Genomic DNA, 21,608 nt, shown 5'->3' on the forward strand with positions numbered 1-21,608 from the left:
ACTGAGTTAATCTAAGGAGAAAGTTTTCCTCCACCATGGATGAAGGGAAACTATACTAATCTTTGTCAGCAAAAATTCTCTACCCCTAATGCACGTGATTGATAATATCCCCCATTGTTCTTCGATTCCCTCTGCACATCATCTGAACCCCCAGCTCAAGGAATTTTCTCTTGATCACGTGAAGGAAAACTGTCTTAACATACAAATCGCTGAATCGATGGAGTAGAGATGGAACATTGTAGTTCAGAGCAAGAGACCACGAAAATGGAATAAAATCCCATCCTCTAGGACGAATTGTCCAAAATATCCTCAAATCGATGATTTCTAATTTTCTCGCATCCCCATAATATTCTTCTGGTGCTCAATACGTTGTTTTTTTTTTTGGGTCTAGTGATTTTTTATGATAGTACATCCACCAAAGATAACCAGTATATCCAAGTATGTGTTCCTATAGGGGGGTGTGTGTGTGTGTGTGTGTGAGAGAGAGAGAGAGAGAGAGAGTTTACAATGTGAATTCTACAGAGGATTCTAAAACAAGGACTTCCCATAGGTCAACATTCTCAAGTCATTTTTTATGGCATATTCAGGCTCTCTCTTGCATGAAGTTTACAATATGAATGGGTCTAACACAAGGACTTGCCCACTTGGCTCTAGGTCACCATTCTTTTGTCTTTTTAATGGAGGTCGTGAGATACCTCTGTAGTCCTCAGCAAAGACTACCTAGGATTACAAGGATGGGGAGCTGGTGGAATACAGATACAAATTGGAAAGATTTATGGTTTGGGTCAACCATGATTGTTACTGGATTCACACACCTACTTGTGCCAAAGTGAAAGAATGATGTCACAATTCCTATTGTTAATGTGTAGGGAATGATTTAGATTGACCATATAGGGGCTAAAAACTTTCTCTACACATTAACAATACTCCCAATACCGGTATTAAAACCAATACTCCCAACATCTCAACACTTATCAACCTCACACATGTACTTTTGGAAAACCAGGCTCTACAAGTAGACAGACAACTCAAGGAGAATAATAAAATGTTTTGGATTTTGATATCATGTTCAAGAATCTAACCCAAAACCTTAAGACATTAAGTGGAGACAGCTCCTCAAGTGTATGAAGGCGACAAGTACCAAAACAACTCGATGCAAGACTATATATAACTCTTAAACTCCCAATATCTCAAAATGCCACATAAATCTTCCCACTAGGGACACCTTCCAGAGGGCCACCCAGAAAATCTGTTACTATCATCTTTGATCAGAACCAAAAATATCTGAATCTTTTGGGAAGGTATCCTGTCCCAAAATCTGAATCTTTTGGGGTGGTTGAACCAAACTAGGACACAGGATATTAGGGATGTGTGTTAAGAGGTACTGCAATATAGGTCCCATGCTGGGGTGTAAACCCCTCTGGCGGGGGTCTCAAGGATTGAGCATCGCTAGGGATTGAGCATGCCCAGCGAGGGCGTCAAGGACTGAGTGGAGAGAGACTCCTCCCCAATACAATATTATGAGATCCCTGCATGAAAAAAAAAAAAAAAAAAAAAGAATCCAAGGGACTGGATGCTACTTGCTCCTGCGGCAACAACATAAGCAATGCAAACAAGATTGAAATACACACAATACAAGAGCCAAATAAGAATCAACTCTACACATATATGAGATAGCCAGCATCAATTATTGTTATTGTATTGGTTGGAAAGTTTCTCTTTTGTTGTTCTAAATTTGTGAAGAAACTACGACGCCCTGAGCAGAAAGAGTGCTAACACCACTGCTCCAATCAGTAAAACTGCGAAAGTTTCTGATGTTAGTTGACCTTGAACCCCCTGCCTGCAAGACCAGGTTTATTTTAGTTACCAAGAATGCACTATAGTTGATAGCAATGGGGCCAGTTAAAGCAGGCACTGCCCTACCCCTACGCGCTCCACCCCTAATGGTTTGGTCATTGTATGACCCTTGTCAATAATTGTCATGTACAGGTATGGTACTTGAAAAACTCAAGGTACCTATCATTGCAGGCCACTGGTTTCAACACTCCACGCATATACCTTGTCTGTAACATAATAAATCAACATCCCTAGCGTCCAGTGAAAAAGAACTTACAATTTTCTGTCTCTATCAACAGTCATAATTGTCAAGAGATGAGATTAAACTAATTATATTATACATTGCAAACTACAATTAGCCATACTATAAAACTGAGAACTTATTCCTCAACTAAAAATACAAGAAGAAAAAAGAAAACAGAATAAATAAAATAGATTATTCACTTGTCCAGGATAAGAACATCGAAAGGACAAATTTAAGAACTGAAAAGAAAGTAAAAGGATGCAAAAATGCTTACAGACAATGAAAAGCATGTATCAAAGAGGAGAAGAAGAAGCAGGCTGCAAGTTGTGCTGACTTTCTGGCCTTGCCTGAACGTCAAAGAAGTCCTGGAGGGCAATCATCTTGACGGTGCTGTGCTTCATACTCCGTATCGCCTCCACACTTGCAAATGCTCCGGCCACTGTAGTAATGATTGGAACCTTGTACGCAAGAGCCATTCTCCTCAACTGCTGGCCATCATTCTGATCGGGTGCATCACCTGAACTCGTGATCACCATCAACTGTATCTGTCCATTTGCAATCATATCACCGGCATGTGGTCGTCCCTCATGCATCTTTAGCAGCCGCTCCCCAGGAATACCCTCCAATTCAAGCACACGTGCTGTCCCAGAAGTAGAGACAATCCCAAAACCAAGCCCCAAGAAGGCCCTTGCCAGCATAGCAAGGTGTGGCTTCGTTAAATCACTCAGGCTGAGGAACACAGTGCCAGAGACTGGCAGCCTCTGCCCTGCAGCAATCTGAGCCTTGGCAAATGCAACCGGAAAATGATAGTCAATGCCCATGACCTCACCAGTACTACGCATCTCCGGGCCAAGCAGCACATCACAGCCCTGGAACTTCTCAAATGGAAGCACAGCTTCCTTGACAGAAACGTGGCCTGGAATCACCTCCTTTGTGAACCCAAGTTCATGGAGCGACTTCCCTGACATGACGAGTGAAGCATACTTGGCCAAGGGGTGGCCAATTGCCTTCGACACAAATGGAACTGTACGAGAAGCACGTGGGTTGGCCTCAAGTAAAAAAACCTCTCCGGATGCTGTGATTGCATACTGGCAGTTCATGAGCCCACACACATTCAGCCTATTTGCAAGTTTAGTCGTCCACAACCTTATTGTGTCCAAGCAAGAAGAGGGTATTGTCTTCGTAGGAAGCAAACAGGCTGAGTCACCAGAATGAATACCAGCCTGCTCTATGTGCTCCATGATCCCACCAATCACCACGTTCCCATGTGAGTCAGTGAGCGAGTCAACATCAATCTCAATAGCATCTGACAAGTATTTGTCAATCAAGACAGGACGCTCAGGATCCACCTCAACTGCATTCTTTAGGTAGGTCAGGAGCTTGTCATCACTATACACAATCTCCATTGCGCGGCCACCCAACACATATGACGGCCTTACAACAATAGGGAAGCCTATTTCTGAAGCTATGACCAGAGCATCAGTTTCACTCTTGGCAATCCCACCTTTTGGCTGCTCAATCTTCAGTTCCTTTAGAATCACATTGAATCTCTCTCTGTCCTCAGCTGCATCAATGGAGTCAGGTGATGTCCCCCATATTCGAACCTGTCCAGCTCCACTGGCAGCCAAGAGCTTGTGCTCATCCAAGTAGTGCTGAATTGGCAGCGCCAGCTTAAGAGGTGTCTGACCGCCAAACTGCACAATGATACCATCAGGTCGTTCCAAATCAATGATGTTCAGAACATCCTCAACAGTCAGTGGTTCAAAGTAGAGCCGATCACTGGTGTCATAATCTGTTGACACTGTTTCAGGATTTGAGTTCATCATGATCGTCTCATATCCAGCTTCCTGAAAAGAAAACGACAGAATCTTCATTAATAACAACAACCATATAGGTCTCTACTAACTATGCCAGTGTTTTCTGCTGCTGGTCCCACACGCAGATAAAGGAGCAGGGTTGAGTATATAGGTCTCTATTGTGCATATGCTGCAGTATTGCTCACACCGCCAACTGATGGGCTCTTCTGGGGTGGACATAATCCTTATCATACTAGTTGGGCCAAATATCCTATGCACTCAGCTGAGCTAGAAAGGTTTCAACCTCGGGTAACAAAAACACAAGGTTGTCCATACAGCTCAACTCAACACAATTTCGCCTTGTCCCATCTAAATGGAGCTGGATACATGGATCCTGTTTCATCATTCACCCATATTCGGAAAAATACTAGTTCTCAACCCTAGTCCATGCATGTCTGCCATTTCTCCCAGTCATTTTAGATCTGCCACTTGCAATGACTTGATATAATTATGGAGTACCCAACAGACAATCTACTGTTAAAATTATTTATGTTTTGTACAGAAAAAGATGTGTCAATGTCCGTATTTCACATGGATAAAGATATCCAACAAAGCAGTCTCTTTGTTACACACTACCAATGTCATAATTAGTACACTTAGAACATCTGAAAGATTTAATTTTCAGGTGCCATGCAATAGGCGCATTGTTTCAAATTTTCAATGATCCATGTCATTGAGCATTTGCCATGTATTGTAAGGGAGGATCATATTCAACATTAATAAAAACAATAAAAAGAATAAAACCAACCTGGAGAGCGAAGGAAGTATGGCAGCAGCAGTAGTCAAACTCAATACCTTGGCCTATCCGGTTTGGTCCTCCACCCAAAATCAACACCTTCTTCCTTTCCGTGGGGCTTGATTCACACTCATAATCATATGATGAATACATGTATGGAGTGTTGGCCTCAAACTCAGCAGCACAGGTATCAACCCGCTTATATGCCGGAGTTACCCCAAGTGAAATTCGCTTTGATCGGACATCTTTTTCAGTGCATTTGGTAGCAAAAGCAATCTGCTTATCGCTGAAGCCTCTCCTCTTCACTTCGTAGAAATCATCCTTTGTCAGTTGAGACAAGTTCCGGGCCAAAAGGAATTGCTCCACGTCTACCAGCTCTTTCAGCTGAATGAGAAACCACTTGTCCACATGGCTCAGCTCATGAATCTCATCAACCTGCATCCCTTTTTTCATTGCCACATAAATTGAATGAATGCGATCTGGGTTTGGGACTCGGAGACAGTACTTCAATTTGTTCCAATCCCAGTCCAGTTCCTTGATATGTGCACAACCCCAGCCAGAGTAGCCCAACTCCAGTGATCTAACTGCTTTCTGGAAGGATTCTTGGAATGTGCATCCCAGTGCCATGGCTTCACCAACTGACTTCATTTGGGTTGTCAGTATCGGCTTAGAGCCTGGGAACTTCTCGAATGCAAACCGTGGTATCTACATGTTCCCATAGAAACAAGAATTAAAACACTAACAAAGAAAAAGTTGACTTGGTAGGATGATCAGCCAAGTATAGAGTACAAACAAGGTAAAAGACATCCAATGATTGATGTGTGTGTCAGAATACTGAACAAATACTATCAAGGTTGGGAAGAAATGAAAATGCAGACTTCAAATCAGGTATTTAACATTAAGGAGAACAAAAGAATAAATGAAAACAAGAAAACTAAATATGTGAAATACTATTCAATAGAATATAGGTCTCAGTCAAATAGCAATGGGAAAACAACACAATGAAAAGCAATTAGCTTGCTATGAAGAAAAGAATATCAACAGAAAAATGGATATAAGACTCATGCAAGCATCAACAACTTGCACCGTCGGATGAGAATCAATTTTGTGAGAAAACAACTTAATGTTATGTTCTTCTCTAAACAGAAGATACTTTATAACAAGAATTTGAGGCATTCACCTAAAGTAAGATGTGCCAAAAAGCTTCAAAGCCTTTTACATACCAAAAGGCCACGCACCAAAGAGCTGAAACACATAGAAACATGAACTTTATGCAAGTGTGCTTTGAGGATTAATGTTGTCTGGACAACATGTAACCCGAGTCTAAATTTTGCAAATCAGTAATGAAATTAAATGGAACTACAAACTTCAATAATGTAACCCTATCACCTGTAAGATATGGCCAGGACTGCATTGACGTAATGCTGCAATTGGAATATTTGGAGTTGCTCTAGCCTCTAGATTTTTTTTCCCCACTCCTGATGCAGCAGGAGATGGTACTGTAGTACAAATCTTTCACATCCATTTTGTATCATATCACCCCCATCCGTAGGCCAAAAAAAAGAAGGAAGCATACAAATCCCATCTATAGCTTAGATTGTAGTCTTTTCCATCCAAGGTTTAAGATCTCGATCTCGATCTCGCCCCAGGTTTCGTTGTGCCAAAATACCGGGATCTCACCGAGATCTGATAATTTCCCCGATCATCTCGGTGGTTATATGGGCTTTTTAGCCCCCGAAACTTGTCATTTACCCTATTGTACATGTAACCCCCAACCTCATTAACCTTGGCACAATATTGTCCTCTTTGGCCCATGGGCCTCAATGCTTTAAAACGCGTTGTGCCATGTTAAGGAGGCTAGAGGTTATTAACTAGCCCAGTAATCTCTCCCTAGACAATGTGGGACTAAAATTTGCACACCCTCACCGATCTCCCAAACCTCCTGGTACTTGTTGTATTCTTGGTGGGGACACCTCACCGATCTCCCAAGCGGGTCTGGTACTTGCCGTATTATTGAGTGTCACAGTAGGCCATCTAAACATAGTGGAAAGCTCAGTTTTTTAAAAAACAAACACAAAAGGGTACTTTGACTTCGGATTTTATGCAGGTAGTCTTCGAACCCTTCACCCTAGGCAATTCCACAATAAAAATAAACAAGTATTTACCATGTTTCTATGAAAAAAATTGGTTTTGAGAAGTTGTTTTTACCTAATACTGTTTTTGAGAAGAAAAGGATCTCTAAAGGTTGATGAGGAAGTGAAATAACGCAAACTGTGTTCATCTTAGCAACAGGGGCAAAGCTCTTCTGGTAGTCAATCCCATAAGTCTGAGTAAAACCTTTAGCCACCAACCTTGTTTTGTACTTGTCCTGCATTCTGCTTGACTGTTAACACCATTTGTAGCCAACAGTTCACTTTTGTAATGGGAGAGTGACTAAGTCCCAAGTTCCATTCTTTCCAAGTGCCCTCATCTCCTCATATATTGCATCCTTCCATCCAGGCTCTACAAATGCCTCCTACTAGGTTTGAATAATGGAAATAGAAAACAAGGAAAACACAAACGCACGATAGGAAGGAGATGGAGCATCATAAGACACAATATTAGAGACAAGGTGTTGTGTACAAGTCCTACTTCCTTTCCTATGAGCAATAGAGACATCAAGAGATGGGTCAGAAGGAAAGAGGATACCTAGAAGAGTAGACTCAGGATTAAAGAGCAGTTGTGGGGCAGTAGTAGTGAGTAGTGGACTCAGATTCTTCTTCTTCTGAGAATACACCTGCAATTCCTTCTGAACTGACTGAGGCTCCCCCAATATAGAATTCTCTTGAGTCACATGCACAGTATCCTTCACCTCCTCTTCCACCAGAACAAGAGGAGGACCATCAACTGGAGAAATCGAAGGAACCTCTTCCCTTTTAGAAATCTCCCCCTGAAGAGGTGAGTAGTAGGCCTTTGTCTCATGGAACACTACATCCATGGTAATGAGCATACGCCTACAGTGCAACCCTTTTGAGTGGCAAAGTACCCCACAAATATATACCTGAGACCCTTGGGGTCAAGTTTACCATGGACATAATGATTCTGAGCAAATCACATTGAACCAAACACCTTGGGAGGCACAACAAAGGATCGCGAACTAGTAAGAATCTCAATAGGACACTGAAAATCCAAAATAGGAGATGGCATCCGATTTATAAGGTAAGCTACAATAAGAACTGTCTCACTAAAGTATGGGGCAAGGACAAGCATCTCAAACATAAGGAAGCATGCAACCTCCAACAAGTGCATGTTCTTCCGTTCGACAACTCCATTCTGTGTCGGTGTATCCACACAACTTGTCTGATGGATGATCCCATGGTCCACAAGGTAGGTTTGAAAGGAACCTTCCTTATACTCCATACCATCATCAGTCCTAATCTTGATTTGAGCATCATACAAAGTTTGAACCAAGTTGTGGAATTGCTAAAAGCACTGAGACACTTCATTTTTGTGGCGCAATAAATGTACCCAATTAAGACGAGTATGGCAATTAATAAAGGTAACTAACCAATGATAACCAGCCACATACATATGGCGCACAGGGCCCCAAACATCAGAATGAATCAACGAAAAAGGTATAGTACTTCTATTATCAAAACTAGAGCATACATTCTGAGTCTATTTAGCAAAAACACATGCATCACAAAAAAACTGGTTTTGATTACATTGTTGAACTAAAATAGGAAATAAACGAGATAATGTTCCCAATGGGGGTACCCTAAATGACGATGTCAGTTGTGTAATTCCAACAAGGCCAACTTTGAAGCAGTATAATGTGCTTGAGTAGAGGTATAATTGGTGTAGATCCACAATCAAGATAATAGAGACCACACTCATTCTACCACTGCCAATGGTTGCCCCATCACCAAGTCCTAGAACAAACATTGAGTAAGAAAAAATGTGACTTTACAGTTCAGAATTTGAGTAATACTACCAATTGATAAAAAATTAGTAGAGAACCGAGGAACATGTAAAATAGAGGAAAGGGACAACAATGGGGAGCACTTGATGGTACCCATCCCAGCAACAGAATAGAGAGACCATCAACAACTCGAACCTTAGTTTTACTTGAGGAAGGAGAGTATGTGGAAAAGGAACTAGGTGACCCAATCATGTGATTTGTAACCCCAAAATCAATTATCGAAGGATGGGAGGCAACAGACGCACAATGACCACCAAAGGCTATACCTAACTGAGCGGAATGGGAAGTAGAGGTGACCAGCATGGGGGTAGCAACTGCACCAGCAGAGGACGATGAGGATCGCATCTGGGTCAGCATACAACGAAGCATATCCATCTCATCGTGTGATAGAGGGAGCACTGTTCCTTGCAACATTACCAACAGACTGAGAAATGGGATCTGGGGCAGTGTATAAGGCAGTGCGTTCCTGTGGGATAGGCTGAAGCATAACAATACGGCGACTTTCTTCAGCCTGAATCAGCGAATGGGCTCGCTCAAGAGTGGGAAAGGTATCACAATTAAGGACATGAGTCTGGATCTGATCAAATTCCACATTCAAGCCAACCAGGAAATCGTAGCACCGCAGGATCTCCTCACACTTTTTAAAACCTTTTTAAAACCTACAACATCAGTAAGTAACACAAGCAGGCTGATATGTCTCATAACAATCAAGTTCATGCCACATACCACGAAGTCCAGAATAAGATTGTGGCATAGTCAACTCCTTCTGAGTAGCCCCATTGAATTTCTTCCTCAACTTAAAGCACTAAGTAGCATTCCCCACCTGGGAATAGGTTTCTTTAGCCATTTTCCATATAAGAGCAGCAATATCTAGCATAGCTAACCCTGACCAATAGAAGAGGTCATTGAATTGATGAGATAGGACATCACCATGCAGTTGGTAGCATCCCATTTGTCTTGAAGAGCACCAGCAATAAATGGGCAAGCAATAGCACCTGTGAGATACCCGAAATAACTACGGCCACTGATAGACTGGAAGTAAGATCTAGATCACATCAAATAATTGCTCCCGTCCAACTTGATGGAGCTAGTAGGAAAAGAAGGGAAGTCACCATTAGAACCACAATTCCCTCCATCCAAGAGAACTTATGTAGTAGAATCTTCGCACACCTTACGTGTTGGTCTTGAGAGGAATCACAAGCAACTAAAAGCTTCCAGAACTATCCCTTCATAGAGAACGAGGAACAATAGTTAGTGATCTAAACTCATCACTGAGAGAAAAACCCTAAAAGAACCAAAATAGGGAGGTCATCAGACATAGAGGAGGATCAGGGTAAAAGGAGAAAACTGAGAGAGAGAGAGAGTCGAGTGGTGATGGAGACCGAGAGATGAGAGAAAGAGAGAGAAGGCAAGAGAGAGGTGAGAGAAAAAAACGAGAGAGGCAAGAGAGTTGGGTGAGAGGATTAGGTTTTCATGGAAATGGTGGCAGGAATAGGCGTGAGCAAGAGAGAGGACGGAAGCAAGAGAGTGCGAGAGTGAGAGTGGTGGCGGTGTGGCTAGGTGATTGGAGAGAAGGAGAGAGAAGAAGAGAGGCGGCGACGGTGGTTGTTTGGGAGATGAGAGAGAGAAAGAGACCTTAAGGTTTTGGGAATTGTGACTTGTGTCCACTGACACCAAGCCCACCCTATTTATAATAGTTGGATTGGGGTTTTACAAGATAGAAAGACCGGTATACCCCTAATGACAAATAAGGACAAATCTAACCTTGAAACCCATCTTACAGCACATAGTTCTCTAGCCACTCCAACTAGGAAAACTATTAGCAACTCCCACAAGTATCGTAATCCCTCCCCAGTTACCATTCTAGTCTGATGAAGGAAAACCTCACAAATAGCAAAGCAACTTCTGATTTAACCTACATAACTTGAAGCATCAAATCAATTCTCTGTAAAACATAAATTTAGTCCACAAATTCCTAGATGAAAAAGGATTAGGTATTTAGGTGTAGTGAGCAATTTTGTTTACTAGAAATTTACATTATAGGAATAAATCCAGAAACATCTCCACTGCCCACAGAACAATTAACTAGAAGACGAGCAGAGCAGCTGAGCGACTTCATGTATTCATGTCCAGAGCCAGTCAAAATTATGCAATTAAGGAGAGGATTAGTCCTAGGCTCTGTAACTTCAGAGATCACAGCACACACAGTCGATCAGAAGAGAGAGAACACAGAGAAAGAGATAGAAGAAGAGAGAAGAGGGAAGGACTGAGCCAGCGAGAGACTCGGATAGTATTCCTCTCGCTGGACACTGTTTTATTCATAACAACCAATAATAAGTCAAAGTTACATCTATAAACAGAATAGGAAACCTAAATAGAGCAGGAAACTAGCAACTCAAGATAACTACTAACAAATCTAACCACGCAACTATACCTTTGCTCATAATAGGGGCACTCCCCAATCATAAGGTTTTGACTATTATAACAACCACAATATTGACTAATACAACTTCCAGGTCCAATAGGGGTACATATCCCTATAGACCAGAACATAACATAACAGGCTCCATACCTTTTGCCTTAGGAGGAACATAAAGGTTTGCAGGCTGCAGGCTGCAGGCGGCAGACTCTATCTTACTGGGCAGCTACAACCAGCTAATAACAGCCCACTCAAGAACTGTCATAAAAGATTCTGCACAAACCCTTCTAGTTATGCAGAGTCATATCTACCATCAAAACATGAGTTCAATATGTTTCTTCTCACATCTTCGGTTCTTCCTCTTTCCCCTCTTTCAACAAGAGAGAAAATACCCAATCACCCCTTAGATTCTTATGAAAAGCTAAAAGTTCTCTAACTGTTCCTTATTAGGAAAACAACTGGGGTTTCACAATCCAAGCTTTCTGGACTTGAACTCTTATTGAAAGAGCCATAAAATTCAAGGAATCAGATATCTGGATCTGATGATAGGATGGCGATAAAACTGCACAAATAGCAAGGATTTAATGAAGAGAGATGCAGATCATTTTACAGAGAATAATGTAGAAGAAGAAGACAGTCAGACACAGTTCAAAGCAATCATGCCCTAGAAGAAGCACTCACACTTCAAATACATGAGTAGCTCAAATATTTGTTTTAATTGAACATTTAACTATTAAAAAGTCACAAATTAATGACATAACTCCTTGGACACCCAACATATAAAGTCTTAGTAAATAGGACTTGTTAAATGATACTAAAACTGAATAGCTGGACCAATAACCAAATTACAAAAGAATTCCAGACTTATATTTGGACCCAACACCACACCAGTTCTGCAAAAACACAGAATTGCCATTGGACTTTGATTAATAACACAGTTCCAGCAGTCGAACTAAAAAAATGTTGAAGAAAACTAAACAATGACTTGTTTTTTGAGAATGTATGGTCCGCAAGCAAGCCCCCACATGGGCCTGCATCCTCAGGGTGACAAATAAATGCATTGGTCTTGGAACTGAGGCTTCAACGATATTCCCCTGCAAAACTTATGGAGCTGCTCACAAGTCCCATCACTATCTTCATCCATCATGGATTCCCCAAGAACAAAAGCAATTGCCATGGAATGGGATTTCAAGCAAGTGAAAAAATCTCCCCCTTATAATGGAATAACAACCAGTAATTTGGCTCACTAAAAAGCACTATAACTGAATTCCTTGACCAACAATAACCAAATCACATAAAAGCATAAGCGATATTCGGGCCCAACAACCTGACCAGACAGACCAGTTCTGCAAAATCATAAATTGCCACTGGACTCTAATATTAATAACCCAATAAATGGCACAGTTCCATCTGACAAAAGTCCTGATAATATGTAACAAATTAAACCAAAAGACTTGTGGATCATGCATGATCCACAAGCAAGCTCCCACATGGGCCCACAACATCAAAATGTTACCAGATGAATACAGTGACCTTGGAACTGAGATTTCATTCCACAAACCTTATGGGGCTGACTACACCCCATCACTATCTTAACCCATCATGGAGTTCTGAAGAATAAATGCACTTGCTGTGGCACAAGGAATTATAGCAGTGGATAAAATCTCCAAACTTTGATATACCCCTTGTGTGGAGCTTCAAGATAGATTAATTGTGGCACAGGCTGAACAGCAGACATCATATTTATTTTCATAAGAATATAAAGAGCATTATTTTTCTTTCTTCTCTATACATTAACTAGCTGGTACTACAACTCATCACTAAACCCCATTAAAGTTGCACTGAACATGATCTTTATATATTAGCATTAAACATAGGGTAATTTACAGTGCCACCCCTTGGAGAATGCCACAATTATAAGAACACCCCCTCTATTTCACCAAATTAGACTCAGACCCCCTACCGTTAGTCACTGTTAAGGAATACTATGAAATGACACTTTTGCCTTTATGAATAAAACACTAATAAGTTACCCATTTTCATTATCCCAAAAATACCCCTCTTTACCATTTCATTGTCCTCCTCTCCATACCTGCGACCAAGGGTTCAGACCAGTACTACTAGTTCCGTCTTCTCCTTTCGTCTCTGGAAAGAAGGTTTGTTTTTGTTTTTTTCCTATGTTTTCTGATTCTACAGTACTACAGATTCGCCAGCAAGAATGGATGATCCAACATCTTCAAAATTCTTTTCTCAATCTCCTGCTCTCAATTTTTTTCCTTCAATGTCAGTGATTCTTTGTCCACCACTTTCATGGTGTAAAAACAGCTACCTTCGCCAGAGCAGGAGCTACTGAGACGACAAAGATAAACGAGCCCAAGGTCACCACTCCTAATACGACAAACAAGCTTGAAATCTCTGTAGTTCAAGCCATTACGCTTTGGTGGAGTGGAAGTGCTTGATTTGCTCCGGAGTCCCTGATTTTCTGGGGTTTCAACAATCCTCGGAATTACCCAAGCTCCTCAGTTCTGCTCCCACTAAAACAGTGTTCTTCTTCTTCAGCAGTAGTATAAGCTGAGGTCCTCATCTGTGGTGGAGCTCCACGAGGGTCAATCCAACAGGCCAATTCTTGGAAGTTCATCGGAGCCCTAAACACATGTGGAAAGATGAGACATGGCCTTACTTCCCAAAGGCCAAGTCTTGATCATCAATGGTGCCACAAGGGGGACTGCTGGTTGGGAAATGGGAAGAGATCCAATGTTCTATCCGTGCTGTATCTACCCGATAAACAGAACAGGTTGTCTCGCTTCCAAGTACTAAACCCATCTTCCATTCCACGTATGTACCACTCCACAACAATCTTACTCCGTGACGGCCAAGTTCTAGTGGGAGGAAGCAATCCTCATCAGAACTACAAATTCCCGGGGAATCTGTCACCAGAAAAAATCCCAAAGACCAAAAAACCTAAAAAATCTATCACCTTGAATGCATCAAAGGACAAAGTAGGATGCCCTCAAAAACCCTATCAAAACCCTGACACAGGAACCTGAGAAAGAAAAAGGAGAAAGCACCTCCAACTCAACCTCCCGAACCCCTCTTCTTTTCTCCTCTACCTCTCTGCAACAAAATTAAAAGTAGACCTTTCTTGGCATCAACTTCTCATTACTTCTGGATCTCAAATTTGATCTCGTGAGAGTTGTCACACCCTGGTATTGGTCGACGTTCGTCCGATGCCGCTGCCGCTACTCTGAACGACGGTGGTCCAACAATTACGATTTGGGTGAAAGAAATATTACCTTATTGCAAGGGTATTTTTGGTACTTCGTATTTCATAAGGGCATTTTGGTATTTAAAATAAAATATAATTGCTGACATCAGCAAATAAGGTATATTCCTTAACCGTGACTGACAATAGGTGGTCAGAGTCTAATTTGGTGAAACAAATGGGATGTTCTTATAATTGTGACATTCTCCAGGGGGTGGCGCTGTAAATTATCCTAAAACATAAGATCCATATGTGCCTAAATCAATGTAATGAAGAAGAAAACAAGTGGGAGGGAGAAAAGCCTATAAGCATATAACTTGTGAATGGATCCACAATATCAGAAGTTGTGTTCTCAAAAACCGATAAAACTATCATATAATAATTACATAAATATTAGAAAATTCATTAACATATTGTGAAAATACAGAAAACAGTAAGCTGGGAAAATTCAAGTTATCTTCAATATCTCCCATGGCTTACTTACACTTTGTCTTAGATGGCAAGAAATGTACTCATCCAACAAATAGATCATGATGGCTATTAATTAAATTTGTTTCCCGAAACCATAGAGGTCTTGCCCTCAAAATAAACTACCATGGAAAACTTTGCACTCCTGTACGATGGCATCATAAGGCCAAGATATAAAAGACAATATAATTCGAATTCTTGAAGGCAAAACCTATAATACTTCATAGTAAGAGCTTCAAATGCTTGTACTTTTCTATCTAAATTACTAACTTCCCAGTCTATCCAGTTTGAAAAAATAAAAGTGCAAGGGAGGGGGGAATGATTGAAGCAGAAAATACCAATGAAAGCATCTTTGGTCCTTGTTGGCAAAACACTGAACGTTGGTCCTATTCAAGCTTTCCATAGCCAACTTTTGATGCTTTTCTAATTTTTAAAGAAATTTGCTTCCTGCGAACATTAATTGTGGGTAGTTTTCTACCTTGAAAGGTTGCCCAATTTGAGTCAACTAATTAACCACAAAAACTAACAGAACATGGAAATTGTAATGTACAAATACAAGTGGCAAAATGAGGGAAAATACAAGAAACAAGAGAAGTATAACTTGCCTTTGTCACCACATAATCAATTGAAGGCTCAAAACTAGCTGGTGTCTTCTTGGTGATGTCATTCGGAATCTGATCCAATGTGTATCCAACAGATAATTTTGCTGCCATTTTTGCAATTGGGAACCCAGTAGCCTTGGATGCCAGAGCCGATGACCTAGAAACTCTAGGGTTCATCTCAATCACCATTACCTCCCCATCTTTCGAATTAACCGCAAATTGTACATTTGAACCGCCACACTCAACTCCAATCTCCCTTATGATCGCAATCGAGTAATCCCTAAGACGCTGGTACTCCTTATCCGTCAGAGTCTGAGCAGGAGCCACCGTGATCGAGTCCCCAGTATGAACACCCATAGAGTCAATGTTTTCAATGGAACAAATAATAACCACATTGTCTGCCAAGTCTCTCATAACCTCAAGCTCATATTCCTTCCATCCCAACAGAGACTTCTCCACCAGAACCTGAGATGTCAAACTGGCAGCAAGCCCAGACTTACATATTGATTCAAACTCCTCCCTGGTGTAAGCAATTCCACCTCCGGTACCACCCAACGTGAATGCAGGCCGAATGATCAAAGGAAACTCACCGATAGAATTCGCAATCTCAAAACACTCATCCAGTGTGTTACCTATTCCAGAAGGAGGCGTTTTGATTCCAATGTTCTTCATCGCTTGCTTAAACAAATCCCTGTCCTCTGCTTTCTTAATCGCATCGAATTTCGCTCCAATCAGCTCCACACCATATCTTTTGAGAGCTCCACTTTCAGCCAACGCAACGGCAAGGTTAAGAGCAGTCTGGCCACCCATGGTGGGCAAGAGAGCGTCGGGCCTTTCCTTCTCAAGAACCTGTTCGACAAGCTCAGGTGTCATCGGAGTAATGTAGGTCTTGTCAGCCAAATCGGGATCGGTCATAATGGTTGCAGGGTTTGAGTTTATGAGAACTACTTCGTATCCCTCTTCTTTAATAGCCTTGCATGCTTGGGTACCAGAGTAGTCGAATTCGCAGGCTTGGCCGATTACAATAGGTCCTGCTCCCAGAATCAAAATCTTCTTAATGTCAGTTCTCTTCCCCGATGGCGTCCCACTGAATGGTCCATTCGCCGAGTCGCTGCTGCTGGCCGCAGGCAGGCCATGCTCACAACGGACGCTGGATTTGGCAGAGTGAGCGAGTGGTCGCCCCTGCAGGAGTTTCAAAGAGGCGGCATTACTCTTCTTCCCTGTCTTCTTAGAGTAGACTAGCAAGGGCAAGGCTGTGGATTTCAACAAGCTTGATTTGGAAGACGATGAAACACAAGTCGATGGCGAAGAAACCAACCTCGATGATAAGCTTTCGCAATGATTCATGCAAAAACCCATCTCTGTGCGTGTGTGTGTGTAGGATTGAAATGGGGTTTTGGGCTAAGAAATCGAAGAGTTGTAGGGTTTTAGAGAGGAAAATGTAAGATTAAATAACATCAGAGCGTGAGTTACAGAAAAACAGAGCCTGGTGAGAGAGTAAAGAAGAGAGAACGAGGGAGCTTCCGTTATAGTTTGGCTTTTCTCTAGGGTTTAGAAGATCTTCATTGCTTTCCGGAACGAATTTTCAAAGCTTTTTCGGGTTTTTTTTTTTTTTTTTTTTTTTTTTTACAGTGGACTCAGTCACTGCCTCACTGGTCACCACTCACCACTCACTCCCTTGGCCCCTTTTTTTACATTCTCGCTTTCTATTTTCGTGTCTAGTCCTCTCCTTTAAACCTTTTTGCCCCCATCTCTCTCTCTCTCTCTCACACAGTCGTATTCTTCCCCTTTATAAAGAGTTCTTCTATGGTGTGGTACTCTTGCCTAGATTTGGAAGGGAAGAGCCAGGTAGGAAATGAGGGAATCCACGAGTTCTGCTAAAAGATCAAAACTAAATGACAATAGATTGGCTGGGCCTTCGCTTTTCTGAGCCCTAGCAACCACGGATCTAGGTAATGGTGTTAATCGGTTTAGTTTTGATTTAAATGATTCAGTTTTGTTCGATTTGATTCGATTCACATATATTTTAGTTGAAACCATAACCACACCATTTACAAAACGGTTGCACTTTTTGAAACCGTAACCATTTAGTAAACAATTTTGGTTTCCACGGTTTTTAAACGGTTTTGATTTCACAATTTTAAACGATTTCGATTTCAGTTTATTCTATATGGTTTCTAAACGGTTAGCAATCGATTTGCTAATTTATTCGCAAGTTTACTAAAATTTGTTTTCGATGATAAATGATTCAATCTTGAGAATGTGAAATACATACCATAATGTTTTGTTAAAACAACCAAACAACTAAGCAAAATAAAATATTTTGATATAAAATAATCTCAATCGCATCTAACAAGTCAGTAAGTAATGCCTATAGCAGGGATTTTCTTCTTCTCCCCCTCTCCAAAATAATGTGTTATAATATTATAAAATATATATTTAATATGCCATGGTATAAGCAAAAATTGCATTTTTATTAGTATATATTCTACTTAGTGCGTTGGATTAAATTAATCGGCATTCCAAACAATGAGTAAGCTACCTCTAGAATTACTTACAGGCTTGCAGTACTCAATCTTTGAATCAAATGAAATACTAATGATATTTTGCAACCACCTTATTTAATCTTTAAACCGGCTAATCGGATTGGTTTTGACAGTTTAAATTGTTCGATTTTCACGGTTTCAATTCGGTTTGAAATCACGGGTTAAATGGCTCGATTTGGTTTCAACCAATTTAGTTAATCGGCCTGAAACTTGAAACCATAACCGAACCATTTACTAAACGGTTTTGTGGTTTCGGTATAAACGGCTCGGTTTGGTTTTGGTTTCAAATTCACATCCTTAGATTTAGGGGATGGTATTGATATCAATATAGGTATTGGTATTGGTATTGGTATCGGTATCGGTATTAGTATTGGTATTGATATTGGTATTAGTATTGATCCGGATCAGATTGGTGTGTATCGATCGAGTTTGCCCTTTGCTTTTCTTAAGAAATACAATTCTTTTACTATTTTACCCCTTAAATTATACGGATAATCGATTCAAATAGTCAAGGATCGAAGATTGATCTCAGTCGATACCAATATCAATATCAATATGAGCGATTAAATACGATACTTGAAATCATACTAACAATTGTCTTACTCTCACAGTATTTTTTTTTATTTTTTATTTTATTTTTTTTTAGATTGTTTCACATTGTCACATTAGCGGCATAACGGGACCCACAAAATGATATGGGTGCCAAGGGTGAGCCCACCACTATGTTGCTCGGAGAGAGGATTGGGCGCCCAAAACGGACCCTAAGGGGAGGATCAAGAAAGTCTGTGCTTCAAGCTTCAACCGATGTACAATACAATAAAAAAGTCTTATCTCAATTTAAGGGTCAACTACATGGATCCAAGCAAGCAAGAACAAGACGAGGTCATTATGTTTTTTCTCATTATTTCTCTCCTATGGTTATTTTTTGTTTACCTTTAACTCTTTTAAAGATCATTCTATCTGGATTAGATCACTTTTCATCATTATGTGTCTCTTATAGATAAGGTAAATAAATAATATTATCATGACTTATGAACCACCCAAAAAGTTGAAGTAGCACACAATCCCCTTGACATCAATATTACAGTCGGTATCTTTTTTTGGAAATAAAAACAAAAAAAAACTAAGGAACTATCATGACCATATACCACAAAAAAAGAATATGAACATTTTATGAATTTTAATATTTAATTAAATTTATTCTTTCATGTTCACATATTTATGCAGGGATAATGATGGTATGAGTATTACATATTATAATAACATATGAATGTGAAAGGTGCAAGTAAGGAAAATCCGAGCATTAGTGGTGGCGGATGCATTATTATAAACAACAATGGGTTAGCTATTTTTTTTTTTTCTCGCTACTTTATCCTATTAAGCGTAGGCCATCATACTGGGCACAAGTAGAGCTAATGGCCATCTACTCCTATACACATCAATCCACACACACTTGCATACGACAAAGATCGATCTCACAACCACCTCCCATTGGGCGACGATTCTTCAAGCGGAAGCTGCCATCGCTAGACTAGGCTATAATATATGGACGGGATATTTGTGGATACAATCATCCCAGAGACTCTTTGAAGAGAGCTTAACATCCCTAAGTGCTTCTCAAACCGCACTATTACACTTAAAGCCATTTCCAAACGCAATTTAACAAACACGATTATTCTTTCTCATCCTACCTTCAGCCTCCACGTAAGCCAATTAGTACCATATAGAACTGGACGATGTGTTCCCAAATCAGTGCAACATCATCCTCGATGCCTCGACATTCTCTGGCAACAACTTTAGCTTCTTCTCCAGCTCATCAATCACTCATCTCCCTCCTGCGTGAATGCATAAGTGGTTGAATGCCAACTTGAACTCTGGTATATAGGGCTTCATCACGGGGAAGAAAAATGGGACTAACCGAGAGAAGTACCCAGTTAACAAAAGCGCGGAACAAATTATTCCCTTCTTTGGTGAACTTAATAGGAAACAATGAAGTAGAATTTGATGGAGCAATTTATCAAACACAATGCGTGCAATAATCAAGCTCCCAAGAAATCAACTAAATGCATAAATCAGTGAACAAATCCATCATAAACACAAACACACACATCAACATTAACAATTTAACGTGGAAAACCTCCCCAATGAGAGAAGTAAAAACCATGGGACCGTAGTCCACTAAAATCCACTATCTCCAAATAATGAGAATACACAAGAGTATTATCTAACTGAAATTAGAGGCATACAATCATCCAAAACATCAAGAATAACATATCCTTGGCATACATTATCAATAAGATGAAATCCCAAAATAAAGAGGTAGAAATTAAAGAGATCTCACAAAAACAGAGGCAACAAAAACGTTGCTGAAAAAACTATGTTAGAAAACTCCAAACAACAATCACACCACATAGAATGAAGATCAGTGTGTTGCGAAGCTGCTATCAAAAAATTAGCTCAATCAGACCACGAATAACTATCCGATCAAGCTCTTTAAAATGATTGCAAACTGTTCACTAACCCATAAATTTTTCTGCTCCTCTTTTTCTTCTTCTCCAAGTTTTGCCAATAGCAACACCCTCTCTCTTTTGCTTTCACTTAAGCCCTATTATATGAATAAAGTTAAATGAGTAAATCCTCATCAATACTCTTATGACAAAAATGCCCTCCTTATGGGTGTAGACACCGAATTTTGTCACCCCCCGGCAATGATGACAATATAAAGAATTACATGTTGGACATTTTATACTTGAAGAATTTTCAAACTTAGAGTAGAAAATGACCATATTTTCCTATAAATTTTCAAGAAAAAATATTTTCAAAAATTAGAATTTGATGTTGTGGATTATTGTTGTTTGTCCCCTCAAGTCGGACATTACACTTTGATGCGAGAACTATGGGAATCTACGCCCAATTCTCTCTTTCATTATATGATCCGAGTCCCTACTTTATGTATATTTTTGTAAATATTTCCGATCGAGACTACAATAGTGTCTCACATCATTAAATAGTGCTCGGACTGAGCTTTCTAACGACATATTACACGTCGAATTCTGACAAACGGTTTGAAAGATATGACTCCTGAAAATTGACTCCAAAGTTCGGTATCAGATTTTATTCCGAGCAACCAAAGGGTACCACATGGCGCCCAAACCCCTTTTGTCCAAAAGCAAGCCTTTTTAGACAATTATCTCTAGTTTTTTAGTCCCACATCGGAAATAAGAGAGAATTTCCAGAGTCCCAAGGCTATAAGAATAGCCCTTCATCTCTTCCAAAATGAGGGGAGAAAAATTTGGGAGAAGGAATATGGCCCCATGAAGGTTTTTGCTAATTCTCACTCTCTAAATAAAGAATCTCTCCAAGTTTAAAATTTTGAATGTGTAATCCTTCCTTGAGCCGGGAGACCTAGTCCGGTTCGGTTCGATTTTTGGGGCTTGAAGCACAAGGGTTATCTCCCCTTGTTTCTTGATTAAAGCTGGGTTAAGGTATTTATTTTTTTCTTCTTTTTTCCCAATAGCGATTTAGAATTAGTTTAATTTAATAGATTAGTTTATAATTCATTAATAATTGATTTATTTAGATTAATTATGTTTAATTAGTTTCAGTTTGGTTCAATACGGTTTATTAGATGTGAATTGATTTATTCCGGTCCAATTAAAGGTATTTGGGTTTAATTGA

General features: G+C 40.2%; 1 protein-coding gene across 1 annotated transcript; it reads right to left on the minus strand.

Annotated features, from left to right (window-relative positions):
- Nucleotides 1-2,152: 2,152 nt before the first annotated feature.
- LOC122086383 (carbamoyl-phosphate synthase large chain, chloroplastic-like) lies at nt 2,153-16,997 on the minus strand. Its single transcript, XM_042655164.1, has 3 exons — nt 15,388-16,997; nt 4,685-5,377; nt 2,153-3,927 (listed from the first exon to the last, which is right to left on the minus strand). Exons 1-3 carry the CDS (start codon nt 16,741-16,743, stop codon nt 2,374-2,376), a joined length of 3,603 nt encoding a protein of 1,200 aa, XP_042511098.1. The 5' UTR covers nt 16,744-16,997; the 3' UTR covers nt 2,153-2,373.
- Nucleotides 16,998-21,608: the final 4,611 nt, after the last annotated feature.

This window comes from Macadamia integrifolia, chromosome 8 (assembly GCF_013358625.1).
Source record: "Macadamia integrifolia cultivar HAES 741 chromosome 8, SCU_Mint_v3, whole genome shotgun sequence".
Lineage (NCBI taxonomy): Eukaryota > Viridiplantae > Streptophyta > Magnoliopsida > Proteales > Proteaceae > Macadamia > Macadamia integrifolia.